Source organism: Schistocerca gregaria, chromosome X (assembly GCF_023897955.1).
Source record: "Schistocerca gregaria isolate iqSchGreg1 chromosome X, iqSchGreg1.2, whole genome shotgun sequence".
Lineage (NCBI taxonomy): Eukaryota > Metazoa > Arthropoda > Insecta > Orthoptera > Acrididae > Schistocerca > Schistocerca gregaria.
Window position 1 is genome coordinate 314,814,077 of NC_064931.1, and position 20,176 is coordinate 314,834,252.

The 20,176-nt window shown below is 41.6% G+C and overlaps 1 protein-coding gene across 1 annotated transcript in view; it reads left to right on the top strand.

Annotated features, from left to right (window-relative positions):
- The first annotated feature begins 943 nt into the window (after positions 1-943).
- Positions 944-20,176, top strand: part of LOC126298007 (bone morphogenetic protein 2) — a 49,130-nt gene continuing 29,897 nt past the window's right edge. The window contains exon 1 of the mRNA XM_049989326.1: positions 944-1,189. Within this exon, the coding sequence (XP_049845283.1) occupies positions 1,028-1,189 (162 nt within the window). The 5' untranslated portion in view covers positions 944-1,027. The remainder of the gene's footprint in view (positions 1,190-20,176) is intronic.

A 20,176-nucleotide genomic window follows, 5' to 3' on the forward strand; every position in this document is an offset into this window, starting at 1 on the left:
GGAGAGACTGACGGACAACAAATGGCAAAAAAAAGCATTTTTATGTGATATAAAAACAAATTAACTATTTTTGGATTTTTTTCCTTTACTTCTACTGTCAAACCTCGTTTCTTGCCAAATTTCATGATCCAGTTCCAGCTAAAAGTACCCTATACGCTCTGAGGAGTAAGTTTGCGAGAAGCGAAATATGTGACATGTAATGCTTTTCCCTATTGACTGCAGTATCTTAAGAGCTTAAATATTTTTCACCACCAAGCGATCAAAGATTTCAGTATTTGACAATAATGTCAACTTGGTACCTCTACCCGGTATCGAGAAAAAGGGATCCAAACAGACGAAAGACAAAGCGATCCTATAAGGGTTCCATTATTACTGACTGAGGCAATCGACCGTAAAAATGAAAGAGGAAAATAAATTAAACATCTATTCCAGGGTTGGCTAGAAGCGAAAGTCTGAAAAGTGTACCAAAGTACAGCAATTTTGCCTACTGGTAAAAAAAAAAACTTGTGGAAAAGGTGCATCTCAGTTATGCAACCAGGTGCAGTGTCGATGCCCTATACATTGCGTTTGCGGTGGCCAACGTTACAACCACCGGCAGGCACGTCATTTGGTTACTCGAGCACCGACTGCACGGAAGCAATGCAGATGATTCTGCGCATTCCGGAATGGGGGAATTGTTTCTTTCGTGGGAAGCGGCCGGCGAGGGGTGGGTGGCGTGCGCGCTGCCGGTTTTCCTGGAAGCTCGGCGCGCGGCCGCCTCTGGGACTTCCGGCAACACGCGGCCACCTCTGCCGCCGCCGCTGCCGCTGCCGTGTCGTGCGCCGCGGCCAGTAGCGGAGAGCTGCGCGCGCGCGCGCGCGCGCCACAAGGACCGCCCCTTGGCCAATGGCAAAAGAGCACGCCGCGCTATCTTTATATAAAGTATGTTGAGCGGCCTAGCGGCGGTCACAAGTGTCGGGCTGGGCTTTTAGTGTGTCGGTAGTCGGCGGAGTGGGCAGCTGTCAGCATGAGCTGGTGCCTGTGAGCGATGCTGAGCTCACACTCGTCTGTGCTGCTGCTGCTGTTGGTGCTGACGGCTGCGGCAGCGGCCGGTGCTGCCGGCGCGGCGGCTGCGACGCCCGCCGTCGACAGGCTGCGCAGGCGGATCCTGGCGGGGCTCGGCCTGGACGCCGTGCCCGACGTCACCAAGGTAACCACACGCTTTCCTTTTGTTGCCTCTTCCGCCGCCGCCAGAGGGCAACCGGAACGCTAGCGTACGTAGGCCCGTCGTTCCCGCGGTCTCCCGTCACCTGCTTAAATCAGCCGACTCATTCAAAAAGTGTGTAGTTAGTGGCGAGTGACTGGTCTCGACGTTTTACCTCTCTTCGGGCCACAGGTCCGGCTTAGCCGAACTCGCCGGCATTCGAGTACCGCCAGCGTTCATTGAGTACAGTAACTACTCTCACCGCTCTCGATGCCTCTGCACGGAACTAAATGCACCTAAAAGTTATTAGAAGCAGTGAAATATTTTTTTTATTTTGCTTTGCTTGTTATCGTTACTACACCGGTAGTTTTTGACCTACTGACGGTATTGTGGACTGACTGTATACCGCTTCTGCTCCAGTGACGTTGGACTGTGAAAAATGAGACCCATCTGCGAAAAGTGAAACATAGTGCTTAGATATGAAAGTTTGATTACATACTGTCAGGGGCACTTAGTTGATCCTGTACCACCGCCCACTTAATGTGAGATGTCTTGTGTACATTACACGCGGTTAGATAGTTCTTCGGTGGTGCAGTGATAACAATAATAGACTCGCATTCGAGTGGAGTGATGATTAAATTTAGATTTTACAGTTACGCTACATTCGTTTGGGCAAACGTCGGTATGATTCAGTTAACAAGGCAATGACCAACGTCCTTCCCAAATTTTGTCCTACCAGATTTTGTGCTTAATTTATAATAACCTCGATAATACAGCGACATGGCACTCTTAACGTTCGTTCCTTCCTGTTGATTACCGTTTGGGACGTATAAAGTTGAACAGTATTCACCGTGTAAGATTTTTATTTTACCAAAGTGACACATATTAGATGCTTACAAACACGAAGGGTACCAGAAGGTTAACCATTATTCATATATGTCTTCCGTGAAAGTCGTTTCACGCAGTTGTCAGCTGTGAAGTGTTCCATCACTTTTTCCTGAAACCTAAATGATTAATTCGGCGTGGCAACCAGAATTTGCACTGACGTTCCGTTTCCAGCTGACACGATCCTTGGTTTCGATTTAATAAAGCTACATCACCACTTCGAGACCCGGTCAGTTCATCGAACTTAAGTATGTTTGCCAGTGATATGTCATCTATCGCTTGTGCTTTCTTTAGAACTGTTAAGTTCGAGGCGGATGATGACGAGGTCACTCCCGAAACTTGTAAATTACAAAGTTTTAACAAAAGGGTCTTGATATTAGCGGCAAAATGGTCATGCTCAGTGACCCTACAGTGGTCACAGGCGTTCCGTGCGATTTGATACCGCAAGTTAAACTAAATCGCACCACATTTCCACAATCAGTAACACTGAGAACTATAGAATAGTACCTGGGAGTCCCTAGTCTTAATGTGGTACATCATGCTGTGAAGAGGAATTCGTATTCTTACTATTTGTATCGGAATTTGGATTCATTTTCAGAAGAATTATAAAGGCTTACAACTGTAATACCCAGAATGGCGTCAATAACAATGATATAACGTTAGATACGGGCACCGATGTTGATGGCGTAGTGGATATGACACAGGACTCATACCGTGTATGAGCCAGTATCGAATACTGTTCTGCCACCTTTATTAAAATCTCCATAAATTATTTCAGGGGAATTTTCGGATGATTACAACTGCAAATGATCAACACCCTATCCCGACTCAGCTAATGCTTCTTGTGTAATGACCCGACGTTGGTGGACCGTTGAAGTCTATAATGCCCTGTTAGGCACTTGTTGCGCTGGGATTGTGCTTGTCTAGAAATCGACGTTTATGACTACTAATCGACAGAAAAGAAATGGCGTAGCACGCACTAGCAAACGATGACTTTTTGTTGCGTTTTATTGTGTGCCCGTTTCTCGATCGTGAACTGTGTCTTACAGCTCTGACAAATTTCATAAAAATAGATTGGATCATCGGCAGTGTACGAGCTGTTTACTGCAATCGTGTTTCTGCTCCTTGCCGGAAATTATCGAATTCTTGGTATGATACAAACTCAACGAGACTGGTGCTGCAGATACGTGCAGATGCAAGCTCAATTGATTGTGGTAGGACTCGTTACGGTCCACACACGTCTACATATGTTTCGTATAATGCTCAAAAAATTTTCATATATCATTCGCCGTGAGCGTGCACACCAAATTCACCGCTCTTTCTTCCCAATGGACAAAAGAATACATATGCAGTAGACTGATTGTGTAACACCAATGGTCAATTTCAGTAAAACTGTTCACATAGTAAGAACGCAGTTCTAGGTCGAAAACCAGTCACTCACTAGTACACTACCACATATAGTGTCTAAAGAAACTATAAAGTTTTAGAGTATTTAGAGGAGACAAAAAGAAATACTTTCTTACGTCACAGAAATGTCACAGGGGCACGTATTCCCGTCTCTGAACATTTTGACTCTAATGATCTTAAGAGAGGGTGTTCAATCTACCGTACAATGCATATTGTTTTAGATGAGATGCTGACATCGTATGTCTTTATTTTTGTCAGGGAAGGTGGAGAGTTTGGTGTACGAGACACTGATCCAGATGACCTGGTTGCCTGTTTGGCTAAAGCTTCAACCACAATTCGCGAAACAACTGGTTATTTTGAGCGTGTTAGACAGTCATTAGCACACAGATGCCATTTGTTGACTAACGTACTTTTTTACCAATTGCTTTAAAGCAATATTCATCACTCGGTAGTTTTCACCGTCTGTGAACATCAAAATTCATGGCCACCTAAGGGGGCAACGCTGCTACATTTTCTGAACGTAGTTTTCTTACAGCCTGTGTAACATTTTAGTAATGTGAGTAATCTGGCTTATTTATGTCTTTTTCTATGCCACTAATAAGCAACTGCAGTTAATAATGACGCTGTCCTTATGGCTTTCGGGATGGCATGAAAAAAAAAAACAGTTGTCTGAAATCAATAGTGCTGATCGATTTGAAGCTCGTATGCTCTGTAAACTTTCGATTTAGGAAGTATAAAGGACCTCGTTGTGGGAAGATACAGTATACGGTTGAATCCGAACCTCTACATGATTTGTTATTGTTCGTATACACGAAGTATTTTGTGAGGGACCAAGTCACCTTGTATAGCGGAAACATCGTAGTATTAATTAGTGAACGAAAGGTAGCTTATGGACTACTCACGTGACTTGGAATCTACCGCTTATCTTTGGGTTACTAATGAGAGACTGAGCCAGCTGAGCTGCTGAGCCACAAGTGGTGATGTAAAACACTACGAGGGTATGGTAAGCTGTCACAATGTATGGACTGAAATGTACGTACTGTAGTAGTTTCTCATTCTTTCATTTCTGACTTTTAATCTTCGTAATGAGTGTGTGATTTGTTGTGGTTAGCGCAACAGTATCAACCTAGGCTTGTAAGGAAGCTGTTTCCTCGAGTGGTGGCTGCTGGCATAGTAACCCTACAGTTGAAAAACTAGGTTCTTCCGCACCAGTGGTGCGGAAACTCGGTGCCGTGGGTTGCTGCCAGATGGCTTCTGAAGCTCGGGATTGAAAACGTAAATGAAAGGGAATGTGTTCTACTTTCAAATCTAACACACAAATAGTTTCATTCGATTTTCATATTTGCTATTTGTAGTCCGCGGAAGACACGTGGGCACTAAACGTCTCATTAAAGCTCAACCAGAGATCTGACTACCAATTATTCATAACACCGCAGCATTATGTGATGTGCGAGGGACGATTTAGCCTTTTGATTTAAAGTACTTTGCCCGAAAATGTTAAACTGATGAATTTGTGTTTTTGTTAGGAATAATTGGTAGTCAGATCTCTGGTTGAGCTTTAATGAGACGTTTAGTGCCCACGTGTCTTCTGCGGACTACAAATACCAATATGAAAATCGAATGAAACTATTTGTGTGTTAGATTTGAAAGTAGAACACATTCCCTTTCATTTACGTTTTCAATCCAATTACCGAGGATTTCATCACCGGTCGTCGGAGAACGGTTTCATGTAGCGGTCTACACGAAACAGCTCGCTGCACCGTATGAGTCAGCACTTGTCAGAATACACCCAAATGAATAGACAAAAATTTGTGGCATAGCGATTCCTTCCAGTTTTTAATCTGACGGTGGAGTACAGAAAGGAAAACAATAGGTACCGTCAGTAAATACTAGCTACTATATATTATCGCTACAAATTTCATTTGTTGACTTGTTTCCTGTAATATGAATATTAATCATCGAAAACATTTTGACAAGATCTCGTCTCAGTCTACTTTTTTAAAATTTATTTTTGCTGTTTGCACAAAATAGCCCGACGTGATACAGATCGTTGAAGATGACTAAATGTTTGTCTGGTAAGAAAGGAATGGTCCAGAAGTGTACGTTTTGTCTATCTACCGTACATACAATGTGTGGGTTGACGGACGACACGAATGATGGATAAACTACCATTTTATAACATATTCGAAATTACTGGTAGATTTGAAGAAAATAATATTGCGGTTACTATGGGAAAAGTGATATTCCGCACTGGAAGCAAAATGAGACTGGAGACATTTTCCAACAGATCTATGATGGAAAGCAACAAACAAACAAGAATCGATGTATCGAGTCTGGAATTTTGATTCCGAATTCAATTAATTACCGATTAGACATTGTGAAACGAGTTAAACGAATGTGAGTTGGTGTCCACGTTGACTGTAAACTAGTGTGTGAAATTTATAAGAGACATCGCTTTCGGCAATATATCCGTTGCCTATAGTCCGAATCCATTTACCGAGGATTTCATCACCGCTCGTCGGAGAACGGTTTCATGTAGCGGTCTACACGAAACAGCTCGCTGCACCGTATGAGTCAGCACTTGTCAGAAAAGCTATTGAGCCGAAACGGTTAAAGACAACGTAAAACATTGACAGCACGCAGTCGCTCGTTCTCGGCTCGTGTTTTATCAGTCGATAGCTGTACAATATTTCCCGATAATCGTGTTTGTGTCATAACTCCCTTCCTTTTCTGAATAAAAGACTTTCTATCTACTGATATTTAGTTGCAGAAATGTAAACATAATCTCTGCATATTGCCGGAGGTAGTGTAGAAATAACGTATGCGGAGTTACACAGTTTTTGTGTTGTCCTGGTATATTTTCCCTCGTATTTCCGATGCTGAGGCGATCTATTGGCGCCTTCTCCGAAGTTTTTTACTCCTTAACTGTTCTCTGACTTAACATTTCTCCAGACTTCTATCTTTTTTTCCACAGTTTACCTATCTGCATAACCCGATTGGTGTTATTCTTCGTGTAGCTTTTCTTATTCTGTGTTTTAGATTAGTTCAACCAGTGCTGTAATTGAACTTAGAGATTAGTCAAAAATACGTTTTCCACAAATGATATGGTAAGTCAGCAAGTTCTGTTTATAATTGTAGAGACTGCAAAGCTTTACTCGCTTCATGACTTTACATTTTAAAAATTATGTGTCGTCCGTATCAGAGACAGCTGGACAATACTAAGTGACTTTTATTCGCTGCTCTTAGGTTAGTAACATATTAAACAAAATTTCTCGAGCAGGAAGGCAAATATAATCCTGCAGAACGCGCTAGCTGTGTTACCCTTTAACGCTGGAGCTTGCGCGTTGCTTGCGACGCAACAAGTGTTACCGCGTGCTCCTCGGGAGTCTGGAAATTGCGCTGCTTAAGGAGCATTACAAAAATAAAGGGATACTTCTCATCTATACGGAATTTAGGGCTTCACACATCAAATAAGAAAAAAAAATTCTCCCAGTTTCATGCCTCACAGAAAGCGCTATCTGATTTATCCAACAATATAAATCCCATTTCCAACTGTAAAAAATAGTTTGTTGCAATATTAGATGATTTATTATCGAATGTAGATCATGCATTGATAAAAATGGTTTTAAATGTTTGACTGTGAGAGAGAGAGAGAGAGAGAGAGAGAGAGAGAGAGAGAGAGAGAAGGAACGACCACTAGATTTCAATGTTCCGTCGACATCGAAATCATCGGAGACAAAGTACAAGTAAGTTCATCATGTATTGACATGGTCCTCCTGACAAAACCACCCTAGAGTGATTTAGCGAAACCACAGGAAAATGTTAAGTGAAATGTTCGTTTGGAATTTGAAGTATTCTGCTCCCGAACATGGATCAAGAGTCTGCTACCTTGTTCCCTCATTTTGTTTGCAAATAACTCAACGGAAATGTTATCTGCATCTGCCTTCTGTAAGCTACCTCTGATTTAATCCGCTATTATATTCCGTAAGATATATATATGTATCAGCGCACTTTAACGACATACAGAATTTAGATTGAAGCTGAAATAGGTTGGAATGCTTCAGTGATGCCTTTTGCTCTGATTCAATAAGCTTTCCAGACATTGTTAGACCTTTACAGCGTAACTGCTATTCTACACAGAATAATTATGAGGTACAAATACTTATTCTACTGAACAAAAGAACCGGATTACGACTTCTTTTTCACTTCTGATTCAACATTTTAAAAAGCATACGGAAAAACCCAGATGCGGCGTGTTCCGTGTGGAATGCTAATGACACGTCTGGTACTTTAGGTTTCGCTTTTTGTTCTGCTTTTCGTATCATTTTCTTATGTGCGGTCCATTCATTTCCGGTTATCATTATCTGCCCCGTTGGCCCAGACGCACGGCGGCAATTGCTGGCCAGGAATTTTATCTTCACGTATCCGTGCTCACTGCCCGCAGACGTCTTCACGGCCTTTCACTTCTGTTAACGACCTGGAACAGATATTTTAATCGTGCCAAACCGACGGCGAGTCATAAATAATGAGGCGTTACTCTTGCGAAGAGAAATGTTAATGGAATACCGAGTCGTTTTATTGCCACTTCTGAACGTAGTTCATGTGCAATGTTTTTCGCTCCTCCTTCTATAATTCTATAACGGTGATAATGTATGTAGAAATGTGTGTGCATGCCAGCGATGTCTCACTTTGATTTCTTGCACCACGTCTTCGGCGAGCTGAGAGCATCAGGAGAGAAGTGCTAAATGAAAACAACTCTCGGTCTACTCGGAGCTTAAAGCAGTATTTGTTTGTTTATTCACATCTTCATAAGTAAACAACGACGTAGGCTGTAACTGGTGTGGTCCAACACGTATTTTTGTGTCAGCTGAACGCTTCTTTCCACTGTCGGCTATATCCAGCATGCTACGCACGTATTTACGGACAATTAACTGAAAACACTTAGTTGTTAGTATGACCAATGAGCTCTCGCTAAAATTTGGTAACTGACTCATTATTTCTCCACGATGAAGCCTGTCATATTATTTCTCTGTCAACAGACGATGAAGCAGCACGACTTTATACCTTTTGCGCTAATAACTACCAAATCGATTTTTACTTTTTTCGAATGAGTACCACATAATTGTTCAATAAATAGCTCTTATAACGAAAGAATGAGAATGTAAAGTAGTGTGACGGCATGATACTGGCGTGTAAATCGTGGATCTGATGGCCGGAAGAGCGGAAAGTCTGGAGAGTGAACAGAGTCCAGACAACAGGCTGTTTCGTGCCCATTTCATGTTACTAAGATCCGCGATTGTTTGTACGTAGCAAACTTATTGACAGGGATTACATGCTCGGGATGTACCATATTAATGCGTACTGTAATCACTAAAACTAAAGGCAATGAACACATTGAATGGTTACAGCCTTTGTATATTAAGCATCTTTAGTGCCTAACATTGTTATACCATCTTACGTCAAAACATATAATTCCACACGAGAGTGTGAGACAAGCTATTTTCTGATGTGCTGAGAATCTGGAGGAAAAAAAAGGTTCTATTTCCCTCTTACTCTGACACAATTAAAGAACACGGTGCTCAATATTTGTAGTGAGAGAAAAATAATGTTATTGGTTTTGATTTCGAGGAGGCTGGAAAATATGCAGTTAATCTATTAGTCTATTATGCATGGGACCGTTTATAGTTAGTGTGGAACACCACTAAACTTCAACTGTGAATTACACTTTTTTCGCCTTTTGTTATCTTTACAGGTGAGGTTAAAACGGACGCTACATGCATGTTAAGAGATACATGGTGCCGATTCTCTCTTTTCCCAATCTATATATCTATCTGTCTACCTATATACTTACCTGTCTCCCTCTCGTATTTCATTTCAGGTCACAACCTTTTTGTTTTTCGGGGCGTCCGAATATACGGCATCACAATATAAAAGGTAATATGTTGCTGTCAAGCGCAATGCACTGTTCCACTGGATTTACCGCACACTCTTTAAGGTTGACGAATTTTGATAATAATATTCACTTACATTTTATTAGCAGGAGATCGTTTAGTTTAAACAGAAGTGTGTAAGGGACGAGTAGTGCGAAGTGGTAATAACAACACTGTGAACTTCACGTATACAAACTTGTTTCATAACTTGCTTTAACTAAATGCGCAGATGCAGAACAGGATTAAGCAGTCGGAAAATGGCATAAGTTCCACCTTCCACCGTAACACAGCTTCAGAGAGAAGTAAATGTATCCCACCATTAGAGACAACGGCGTTTCACTATCCAGATGATAAGAAAAGAAATTTCACGAATGATTTTTCGCTAGCAACCTCGTCCTTATAATTGTTAAGTTAACTTTCGTTTCATAATATTCTGAAAAATACGAAGAGATTCATCTTGACAATATGCATGACACTAAACAGTGACAGTGATATTTCCAAAACACAGCTCCTGCTTCTGCTTCAGACAAAAATGTTCGTCTGTTCGTAGAGGTATTGACAGATGGAGCGGGGAGAGGGGGGAACACACCTGTAGCCTCGGCAGAGCACAGGTGCTGTGGAGTCGCAGAACTAGCCACTATTACTGCTGACACGTTTCATTGAGAAACTCCGTGCTGATCAAACTGAAGACAGCTTGTTTCACAGTACATGAATTTCTGTCAAAATCAGTGAAGACCACTCGCTCTATGCATCCCATTACAGGTAGAAATAATACCTGCGAAGTCATGTAGCAGCTGCATTCTCAGTTGTTATTTGTAGAAAAATGTAAGTTAATTCGGATGAGCACGAGAAACAAACAAGTAATATTAGAATACAGCATTATTAGTGTTCTGCTTTAACACGTCGTTTAAGTATCTGGGCGTAACGTTGCAAAGAGATATGAAATGGAACGAGCATGCGAGAACTGCAGAATTTTAGGAAAGTGTGGTTCATCTGCAAAGGAGACCACGTATTGGATGCTAGCGCGATTTATTCTTGCGTACTGCTGGAACGTTTGGGATTCGTACCAGGTTGAATTAAAGGAAGACATCGAGGTAATTCAGAAACGGGCTGCTGGTTTTGTTTCCGGTAGGTTCGCACAACACGCAAGCGTTACGGAGATGGTTTGGGAACTCAAATGGGAATCCCTGGAGGAAATGAGATGTTCTTTCGGAGGAACATTGTTGAGACAATTTCAAGCTGACTGCAAAACGATGTTACTGCCGCCAACACACATTGCGCATAAGGATCACAAAGATAAGATACGACATTATCAGGCCTCTTATGCAGGCATATAGACAGTTATTTTTCTCTCGCTCTGTTTTCGAGTGGAACCGGAAAGGGAATGAATAGTAGTGGTATTGAAAAGTAGCGGTACAGGGTACGCTCCACCACGCGCCGTGCTGTGGCTTCCGGAGTATCTGTGTAGATGTAGACGTAGGACATTATACAACCAGATGACTGGTTGGTGAAGTAAACTTTAATTAGCAGGAAGATACATATAAAGTAGCGCCAAGTTCGGCGTTGTAGTCAATCTAGAGATAGGTATTCTTCACGATTAAGGCAGATATTTCGCGAAAATCGGAACACAAATTATTTCTCATGAATACATTGATTGTGGCTTGACAACTGTGGAAAATAATGTAATAACAGCTACTTGGAACTACTGTGGATTGCGCATAGCCATTTCTTCAGTATGTTGCTAGTACTGCAAACTGCGATTCGCAGGTGGGATTATGAGGTAGTGTCGTCGGAATAACCCACTGCCGAGGCTACTCAGTGTGTCACATAGTTATAGACACATAGACAACGCGCATCTGTGACCTTTGTAATAAAACAGTGAACACGGGTAACTAAGTAAGTTATTTAAATACTGTATAAGGAACGCAATCAGTTGAATCAAAATCTTTTCTAAGCTAATGTACGCCCCAGTTTGCTCCGTGAGACACTATATGGCTTTCTGTGCTATAAGGCGAACGGGCAGCTAATGAAGAGCAAACAGCGGCGGCGCTGCGTCATTCGCCAAGGCGAACGCTCGCAGGGAGGGTTAAGAGCACCGACTGACCCGAATACAAGCGGCCGGTCGATGATACAGGCCAATGACTAAGCCCACGCGCACACCCTCTTCTGCGAAGTCCGCGCTCCTAGCAGCAAAAGAATACGCCGGTAGTCAGTACGCTGCGTCAGTTTCGGGGAAGCGCAAGTGCGGGGGCGGATGTGTTTGCCGTGGCGTGCCGCCGCCGCCGCCGCTGCCAGCTTCTCGGTAGCAGGTGTGAGCCACATGATCCGGCCCGGTTGCCTCCGCGCTAGTACTTGGGCTTACTGGGAACTTATTTTACGTGTCACTGCGCCGGCGAAACAGCGCGGTTCGGTGCTGATGTGCGAGCTTCTGGCAGCACAGGTGACCGCCTTCCACGCCGCAGATCAAAGACGGTTTTAGGAAATGTTCCAACGATATTTATCGACTTTCTAGCGCTAGCACGTCGGTGTGATGACCTATGGAAATGCGACAGAATCTCCTGATCGAAAATGTGACAATAGGATGACGCAGGAAGTCTTCTTGCAGCTCCTCAAATTCTTAACACAGGAGTTTCTTTTGGTTAAAGATTGAATTCCATCTACTTTAGTCGTTGTCTCGCACACGAATTAGCAGTGGAAAAAATCAAGTTGATATCAATCATATTTTGTTTTCTAATATTGTTAAATCTTACGCAGCAACATTCGTCAAGTTACACCTTGGTCTGCGGAATTGTGCTGCTTTTTTAAGTAGCACTGTTGAGTGTTTCTCGTCCATGCCGATCTTCTACAATACCATGATGTCATCATATTCTTTTCGTGGGCGATTTATCGCCTTCAAAAATTAATCTAAAGTTAGTAATGGCTTACATGGACTGGGCTCCATTGTTTCCAAACGTTAAGAACTGGATATTTGTCTTGTAACGTTGCTGCACTTTTCTTCGCTATGGTACACCTTAAAGACGTCGTTAACTGCAAACTGAAGTGAGAACATCGAGAAAAGTCGTATCTCATAACATTCACATAATTCCTCGCCTGAGGAAATGTGATGATGGAGGGCGCTTAGAGATCAATGAAGTGATCTCGTAAGCTGTTTATGAGAAGTTTACAGACTCCCAGAATCTTACTTGAGGTGCAGAATATGCGCCCGGGTGAAACGTTGCGCAAATGGCATTTATCTAAAAAGGCACTAAATGGAATAATGATTCAGCTTTTTTTTTACCTTAATGATACAATTCTCACACTTTCCCTTTCTCTCGTAAAATCTGTATTTCGCTTTTCATCTGGAAGGAATATTTATTATATTGTAAAATAGTGCTGCCACTCTGTGAGATCTTAAAATTTTCGGCGAAATAATGGGTGAAGGCAAGCTTGATATATTGCGTCCGCCATTTCTGTGTTACCTGACAAAGGTCAAGCACCACCACTATATTTTGATGCTATAATATTGTCATTCGAGTTGGAAGTCCGAAAGATGAAATATTATGAGTATAACCATATTATATCAAAGAGTGTTCGGTAATTTGGAGACAGAATTATTTCACATTTTTAACAAATTTTCGTAAATATATTTTAATTAAAGGTGTTTGTATCTTGTAATTAAGGTATAGAAAGCAAGAACAATGCATGCACACCTAAAATCTACACATTGGTGAAACTGTACCCACGGATGTGTGTTTTCCCATTCTTCTTTTGTAGAAAAATACTAGATTGCGATCTGTATTAATGTAAAATGACACAGAATTGAAGTGGTACAAACACTTCCCTCATATATAATAACCTATTTAATTTTTCCTTTGGGTCTCTAGGACATTACATTCAATCGAAGACAAAACTCTTAATGGGTGATGTGGCGGAAGTAACAGACAGTTCACTGTGGCCACGATCGAAAGTGACGCATTCCTCATTCAAAGCCCTTTTAGAGGGCGATTCCATAATACTTTCTTATTTAGGAAGTTACGGATTACCTTTTGGGCAGTTACAACACAATTATCTCCCGTAGTTTTTAGATCAATCAGCAGTAATCTGTAAATTAACTTATTTAATGGCTGAACCTCAATTTAATGTTAATAGCTGTGCGACGGTACTATGGCAGTAAATATTTACTCATTTGGAATGCAATTGGAGCTATGTAAACTACCACTGCAAAATGTGACAGTCTGTAGTACGACGTACTGGAATGTGGGTTTGAACAACATAGGCTCCTGATCTTTAATGTTAACTAAAAATAAAACGTGTCTGTGCTTTTCACAACGCGTCAGTCAGCCTCTGCCGGCCGCGGTGGTCTCGCGGTTCTAGGCGCGCAGTCCGGAACCGTGCGACTGCTACGGTCGCAGGTTCGAATCCTGCCTCGGGCATGGTTGTGTGTGATGTCCTTAGGTTAGTTAGGTTTAAGTAGTTCTAAGTTCTAGGGGACTAATGACCACAGCAGTTGAGTCCCATAGTGCTCAGAGCCATTTGAACCATTTGAATCAGCCTCTATACAGGGTGATTCCGTAATGATGTTACGAAGTTTCAGGGATGATGGAGAAGGGTAAATGCCTCGTTTTGAGGTTAGGGGGCCCTGATGGCAAACGATCGAATCGAAAGCTATAAACGAAAATTGTAATGGTTCAAATGGCTCTAAGCGCTATGGGACTTAACATCTGAGGTCATCAGTCCCCTAGACTTAGAACTAATTAAACCTAACTAACCTAAGGGCATCACACACATCCATGCCCGAGACAGGATTAGAACCTGCGACCGCAGCAGCAGCGCGGTTCTGAACTGAAGCTCCTACAACCGCTCGGTCGTGTATTCCATTGTCAGAGGCGTCAGAACGGTTTTCGCTTACAGCATTCGACTAAGTCGTTTTCCACCAGGGTCCCTTACCTCAAATTTATACATTTACCCTTCTCCATCATCCCTGAAAATCTGTAACATCATCACGTAATCACTCTGTATATAGTGTCGCAGTACTTTCGTTTCTGTCTATCGTGCCCAGTGCTTCACTTGACAATATGAATGTGTTACGATATTATATGACAACAAAATACCGCCAAATACAAGTAATTTAACTGCTTCAAACTTAGGAAACACGGAACTGGAGGTTTCCTACTTTGATGTATTTTTTGTAGCAGTCGAGAACATATACTAACTGTTGGTTACGTTGTTGTACCAGAAAAAAAAACTTAGTTTGCTTCCTTATTGACGTATAAGTCGATAGAGTCAGAGGTTCGACTTGAGGTGTTACAGTTACAAGAAATCGCACCATGTACCACTACGTTATAAAACCACTGGCAGAACTTTTAAAACTGTCTTTTTGTTTGATACTTCCAATACGTCAGGTCTTATGAGAAATTGTCAGTCTAAGTCTGAATGAATATGGAGAAGAGGCAGCTCTTCACACGATTTGTTCTTAAGTTATCAGCGTCAAATAGTGCGTCACTGGTTGCTCCACTACGGTCATCAACGAATGCTGAAAATGTATTACGACATTTTTTCTGTCATTTGCGTTTTAATCTTGGCATGTATGCCGTTCAAATTAGCCACTGATATTGCACAGTGTATCACAAAAATTCGTCAATGCTTAAAGAATATCATTCGAAGCTACACTAATAGATACCGCTAGGTATCGTGTGTGGCATATAGATTCACCAACTTCGACGTCCGATTCTCGAAAGCAGAGAACGGGCCACTAAACGCATGTCATAATATTTTTAGTGATTGATTTATTAATGACCGCAAATTTTGCAAAGTTTTCAAAACGAGTAAACTCATGACAGTTGTTAAAATTGCCTCCTGCAAGCCTATGAATACGCAGGCACGTCTACAAAGCTATTGGGCAGATTAAATTCTTCGTGTTACAGTTCGGGTTAGTGACCATCAGTAGGTTAAAATTTATTTTATAGGCTAGAATCGTGCTCATAAACCCTTGTATTCGAGCGGCAATTCTGATATGTGCTTTCTATAACAACATCAATCAGAACACTCTTTGAGACTTTTCACAATGTGTGTAACTAAGAGGAACCACGTCTTACGTGGATGATTGGGCTCCAGCACATTTCAGACACTTTATTACCATGACTGATAGGGGATGACTAAGTCAGTGGTACGCACGTTTTAATTCTAGAAGCACATTATACATACTCTGTTGTTATGGGAGTCATGGTTTCGCTAATCCGTATTCGTATCTGTGTGATCAGCATGCCTGACTATCAGATGAAGAACTCGTATTTAAAAGTAGGTGGCACAGGACAGCACTGGACTAGGTTGGTCTATTGTGCTACTAAGGAACTAGTAGTAAAACGCTATTTGACGGGAAAGTAGCATCGCTGAGACATGAACAACTGGGCGAATGCGAACCTCTCCAGCTATCGTCGTCATCACATTGTCCTCTTGGCTTTACTGCGGAACTCTTTTAAACATTCATACAGTTTAGTGTACTTTACACGTGATACAGCAAAGTGAAACGTCAAGGGAATGCTGACTTACCTATGTAAGTCATTGATTTCCGTAGGTGAGTTTCTGAAAGCGTACGTTCTTTTTTTTTTTTTTTTTACTTCCTAGGATTATGTAATCACGTAATTATACGTTACCTAGAGAAAAAAGGAAATTAAAGTTAACCGAGGCTGATATGCAGATACATAAGTGCGAATGAATTTAACCCTCACTCGTGTTAAAGCTAAGAATTAAAATTAAAATTGTAAGTTATTAATTCTAGGAAGTTAATTACAGACATGGTATTTTTGTATAGAACTTAGTGTGTACTGCATACGTCTATAACAACTGTATCCGTGTCCTATAACAATGAATATATGATTTGTTTTTTGAGGATTTTATACTGCAACCGAGCGAGGAGATGCAGACAATGGCCTCTTATTTTGGATGAGAGGCATTCAAATAGCCATCTAATGGTATGCAGGTACATTACCATCGGTTCTCTACACTACTTGTGAATAATAGAGTGATGGATCTTTGAGCCAAGCCGTAGCCAGTTTTCTGCATTTCTTCCCCATCCTTGTCCATCTCCAATGTTGCTTCCTCCCTGATGACCTAGGAGTCCAAAGGACGTGAAGCTGTATTTGTCTTACACTTATATCTTTGAATTCTATATCCGGGTTTCTGCAGTGCTATGGCTTTAGATGGAAATTATAAACGACCAATCATTGGTAAGCTTAGGAGGTTACGTGCTACACTTATTTCTTCCGTCGACGCTCCTATTAGCCAAATGTTTCTAAGGTCTTTGTGATGCTCCAATTGTTGAAATAAAAATATGCTTATTTAATTTTAAAATGCATTTAATCGTGTGTCTGTATGTGCAATATCTACCTCCGTAACAAACATAACTTTCTTAGGTTAGGTTATTCATATTTCATCTTGGAAATCGTTACATGGTTATGATTTCAATAGGTGTTGTGGATCCAGACTGGCAGATACAAGTTGCCCTCAACAGGCATGCAGCCATGAGCTTTGAACCGGACTCATGTGAGTGTACTGGCACGGTTGTCTACTTTCTCTGGCCTCTGCTGCTTCGCAGAACTGTCGAGCACACGAGCGCACGCTGGCTTCCGTGACTTGTCCTGCATTGGGGTGGTGTGTGCGAACAGTTACTGATGCAGGACCTAACTCTGCTATAGGCTAGTTTATGCTCCCCGTGACACACACCTGCAGTGCCAGCACAACGTGATGCCCCAAGTACGTAAATTCAAAGTGCTGTCTAATGCAACCTTCTCCAAACTGATTATTTATGAATAAGTGGAAAGGTACCCTGCCGCTTGCGGTAAGGAAATCGGCCTCAATCTTATGCAAGACGCAACAGCAAGAACGTTTCTTAGAAGGATGTGGCGCTGGTACGGGGTCTCTGTCTGCCTACACTGCAGTGTAAGTTACGTCTGCGCGTCATTGATAATGCTCGGATATTTATTGGGGTGGGACGGTTATCCAATGAACTCCAGAGGCAAACAGAAAGTACGATGTTAAAGTTCATGAGATAGAAAAGAAGGTCCTTTACGTAAGGCGGTCGGGACAGGCATTAGCTTAAACTCTTTGGAGTATGCACCAGTTCATCCTCATCGCTAGGGATTTTGTTCAAAGATGAGCCCCTTCGGAAACTTGTTTCAGGCACTTAATAGCTCTGTATAGTACCAGTTAAAATCGTAGCTTCATGAGATCTGCTTTTTAAAAACTTTCTCTAGTGTTATAGGGGTTACGAATTGCTACAGTGACGTCTGAGATAGTTATTCGCTGTAGCTAAGTGAATTTTATCTTCATCTCGTATTTGTTTCAGAGAGATATAGTAGTGTTAATTAACAACAGTGTTCCATCACATACCTTTGTTTACTTGCCATAAATATCTAACCTCACCACACAGGGAGCACAGAAGGGTTCTCATTCAGCATGCATCATCGAGTGTTGGTTGTGTTAAAGGTACTGAAAGCTGTGATTTGATGCTCGGGTCAGTTACAGCCTGCTGAATGACGAAGTTGTGATAAACATATCTCCGGAGGGACGGAAAGAAGGAAATAGCTCACGGAAAGCAAGATACTTACACATGGACTCATCAGAGCGTTCTCCAAATAGAAGATCAACACATTTACTACTGTACTCTTTTGTATACTTATTATTGCTCTGTGTTCAGAGCCTCTGACACTTTTTACGTATACATATATACGCCGGGAGCTACTTTAATTTTCAGCGAGGTACAAACTGACCGTCTACATGCCTATGCACGACCCCTGCGCCCTCATCTCCCTTCTCTTTTGTTTATGATGCCTATCCGAGGTACAGGCTGTGGGTAACATAATGGTCTCACAGTCTTCTTCGAATATTTGTTCTCTAAATATACACAAAACAGTGTTTCAAGAAATCTACGTCATCTTTCTTCCAAGGATTCCTGTTTGTCTTTCTCTAGCATTTCCGTTACAGTTTTGTATCTACTGTAGAAATAAATTCGGGACAAAAAATACTCTGTATGCCTGGGGAGTTTTAGACCCCTATCAGTCAGCTTACCTACACTGAATACGTTTTAAGAAATTATCCAGTGTTTACTGAATGGGATTGTCAATTATTTCTGTTAGCGACCAAACGTTACTTTTTCTTTCTAAGACTCTCGTTTTTATCTCTGTATTTTACATAATATAAAATTAAACTTAGTCAAGTGACTATGTTGATAGCACCTTTCCGAAAGTACAAATGTAACACCTTTAGTTACTTGTCAGGTAAGTGTTTCGCAAGCAACTGTACGGTGAATAACAAAAGGTATATTGTAATGATACTATCAATTTATGTCCTATTGGACTAGTGTAGGGAGCGAAGGGAAAATGAGCATGTGCATGCATCAGTACGCGCCATAGTCTCTCTTATCTTTAATTGGTGGTTTCTAAGCAGGATTTACGATGAAGTTACCAGAGTTGCTGAACAACCATCCTCGAATATTGGTTCTCCTTATTTATTCAAGAGGACTTGATGAAAACAGCGCCGCTTTCTTCGCAGGATACCCCCCGTTCTTGACCCTGAGCGTCTCCATGTCTGGCTTATAGGAAGCTATCACGAACCTAACGGTGGGCATCGTAAGTCGTACTTATTTCACGGAGACCTCTAATACTGGTGCTGTACTATAAAATAGGTCCCATTAACTTCTTGTAAGCAGTTACATTTACAGATGCACCGTACTCTCTCAGGATCCTCCCAACAGATGCGTATCTTCCGTTCACCTTCCCTTCCACTGACTTCATATGCACGTCCTCGTTCGTACCCGTAAACAGTCGACCGGAATTGTCCTGCGCTTACATTTAAAAATGTTGCAATGCAATACACCAAGTGAAAATATTATCTAAGTCGTTCTACGTTTCAAGATCATCATCTGATGACCATATTTGCCTCCAGACATTATCAGTAGTAAATCCGATTAGTGTGTCGTAGTGCGTATCTCATAAATCGTGTATACTTAGAATATTGGCAGTGCCGTTACGAGCCCTTGAGAAACACACTCTGTTATTTCCGATTCTGTTGAATAGTTCCCTACCACTATAGAGTACTGTATGTTAGCATTTAAAATGCTTCACACCTTGGTGTAGGTACTACGAGTTATCGTGTCTTCATTAACAGTCGACAGTGTGGCAAGTCTTTACACCCCTTTCGGAAATCTAGGTAGCTGGAATCTGTCTCTTCAGTTGCATCAGCTTTTTGCAAGACATTTCTGTGAAAAACTGAGCTACGTGTCACGTAAGAATTTTTCCAGAACACTTGCTATTTTGTCGGAAAGAGTCTGTTTTCTCTAAGAATGGTATATGGGATTTATCTTTGCATGACAGAATCACGCTATTAAAAAAGTAATTCTGTAGTGTCTCCGATGTAAAATCTGAAATTCCCTCACCGCTGATTATCATATGAAACATTTATGTGAAATGTTTAGTTGTAAATAATTACCCAGCGCCTGATACGACGATGAGTAGTCACAAAAATGATTAGTATTATTAAACAAGCAGCTATAAAACGTGTTTCAGATATTAACCATTGTAACTATACAACCATACTCGTGATAGGAGTTACTAGTAGACTGCGAAAATCGACAATGCTGTTAGAAATATTTCATCTAGCACTCTGTATCGCGTGAAAATTTCGGTCTTAACACTGGGGCCTTCTTCCAGAATGATAGCCGGCCGCGGTGGTCTCGTGGTTCTAGGCGCTCAGTCCGGGACCGCGCGACTGCTACGGTCGCAGGTTCGAATCCTGC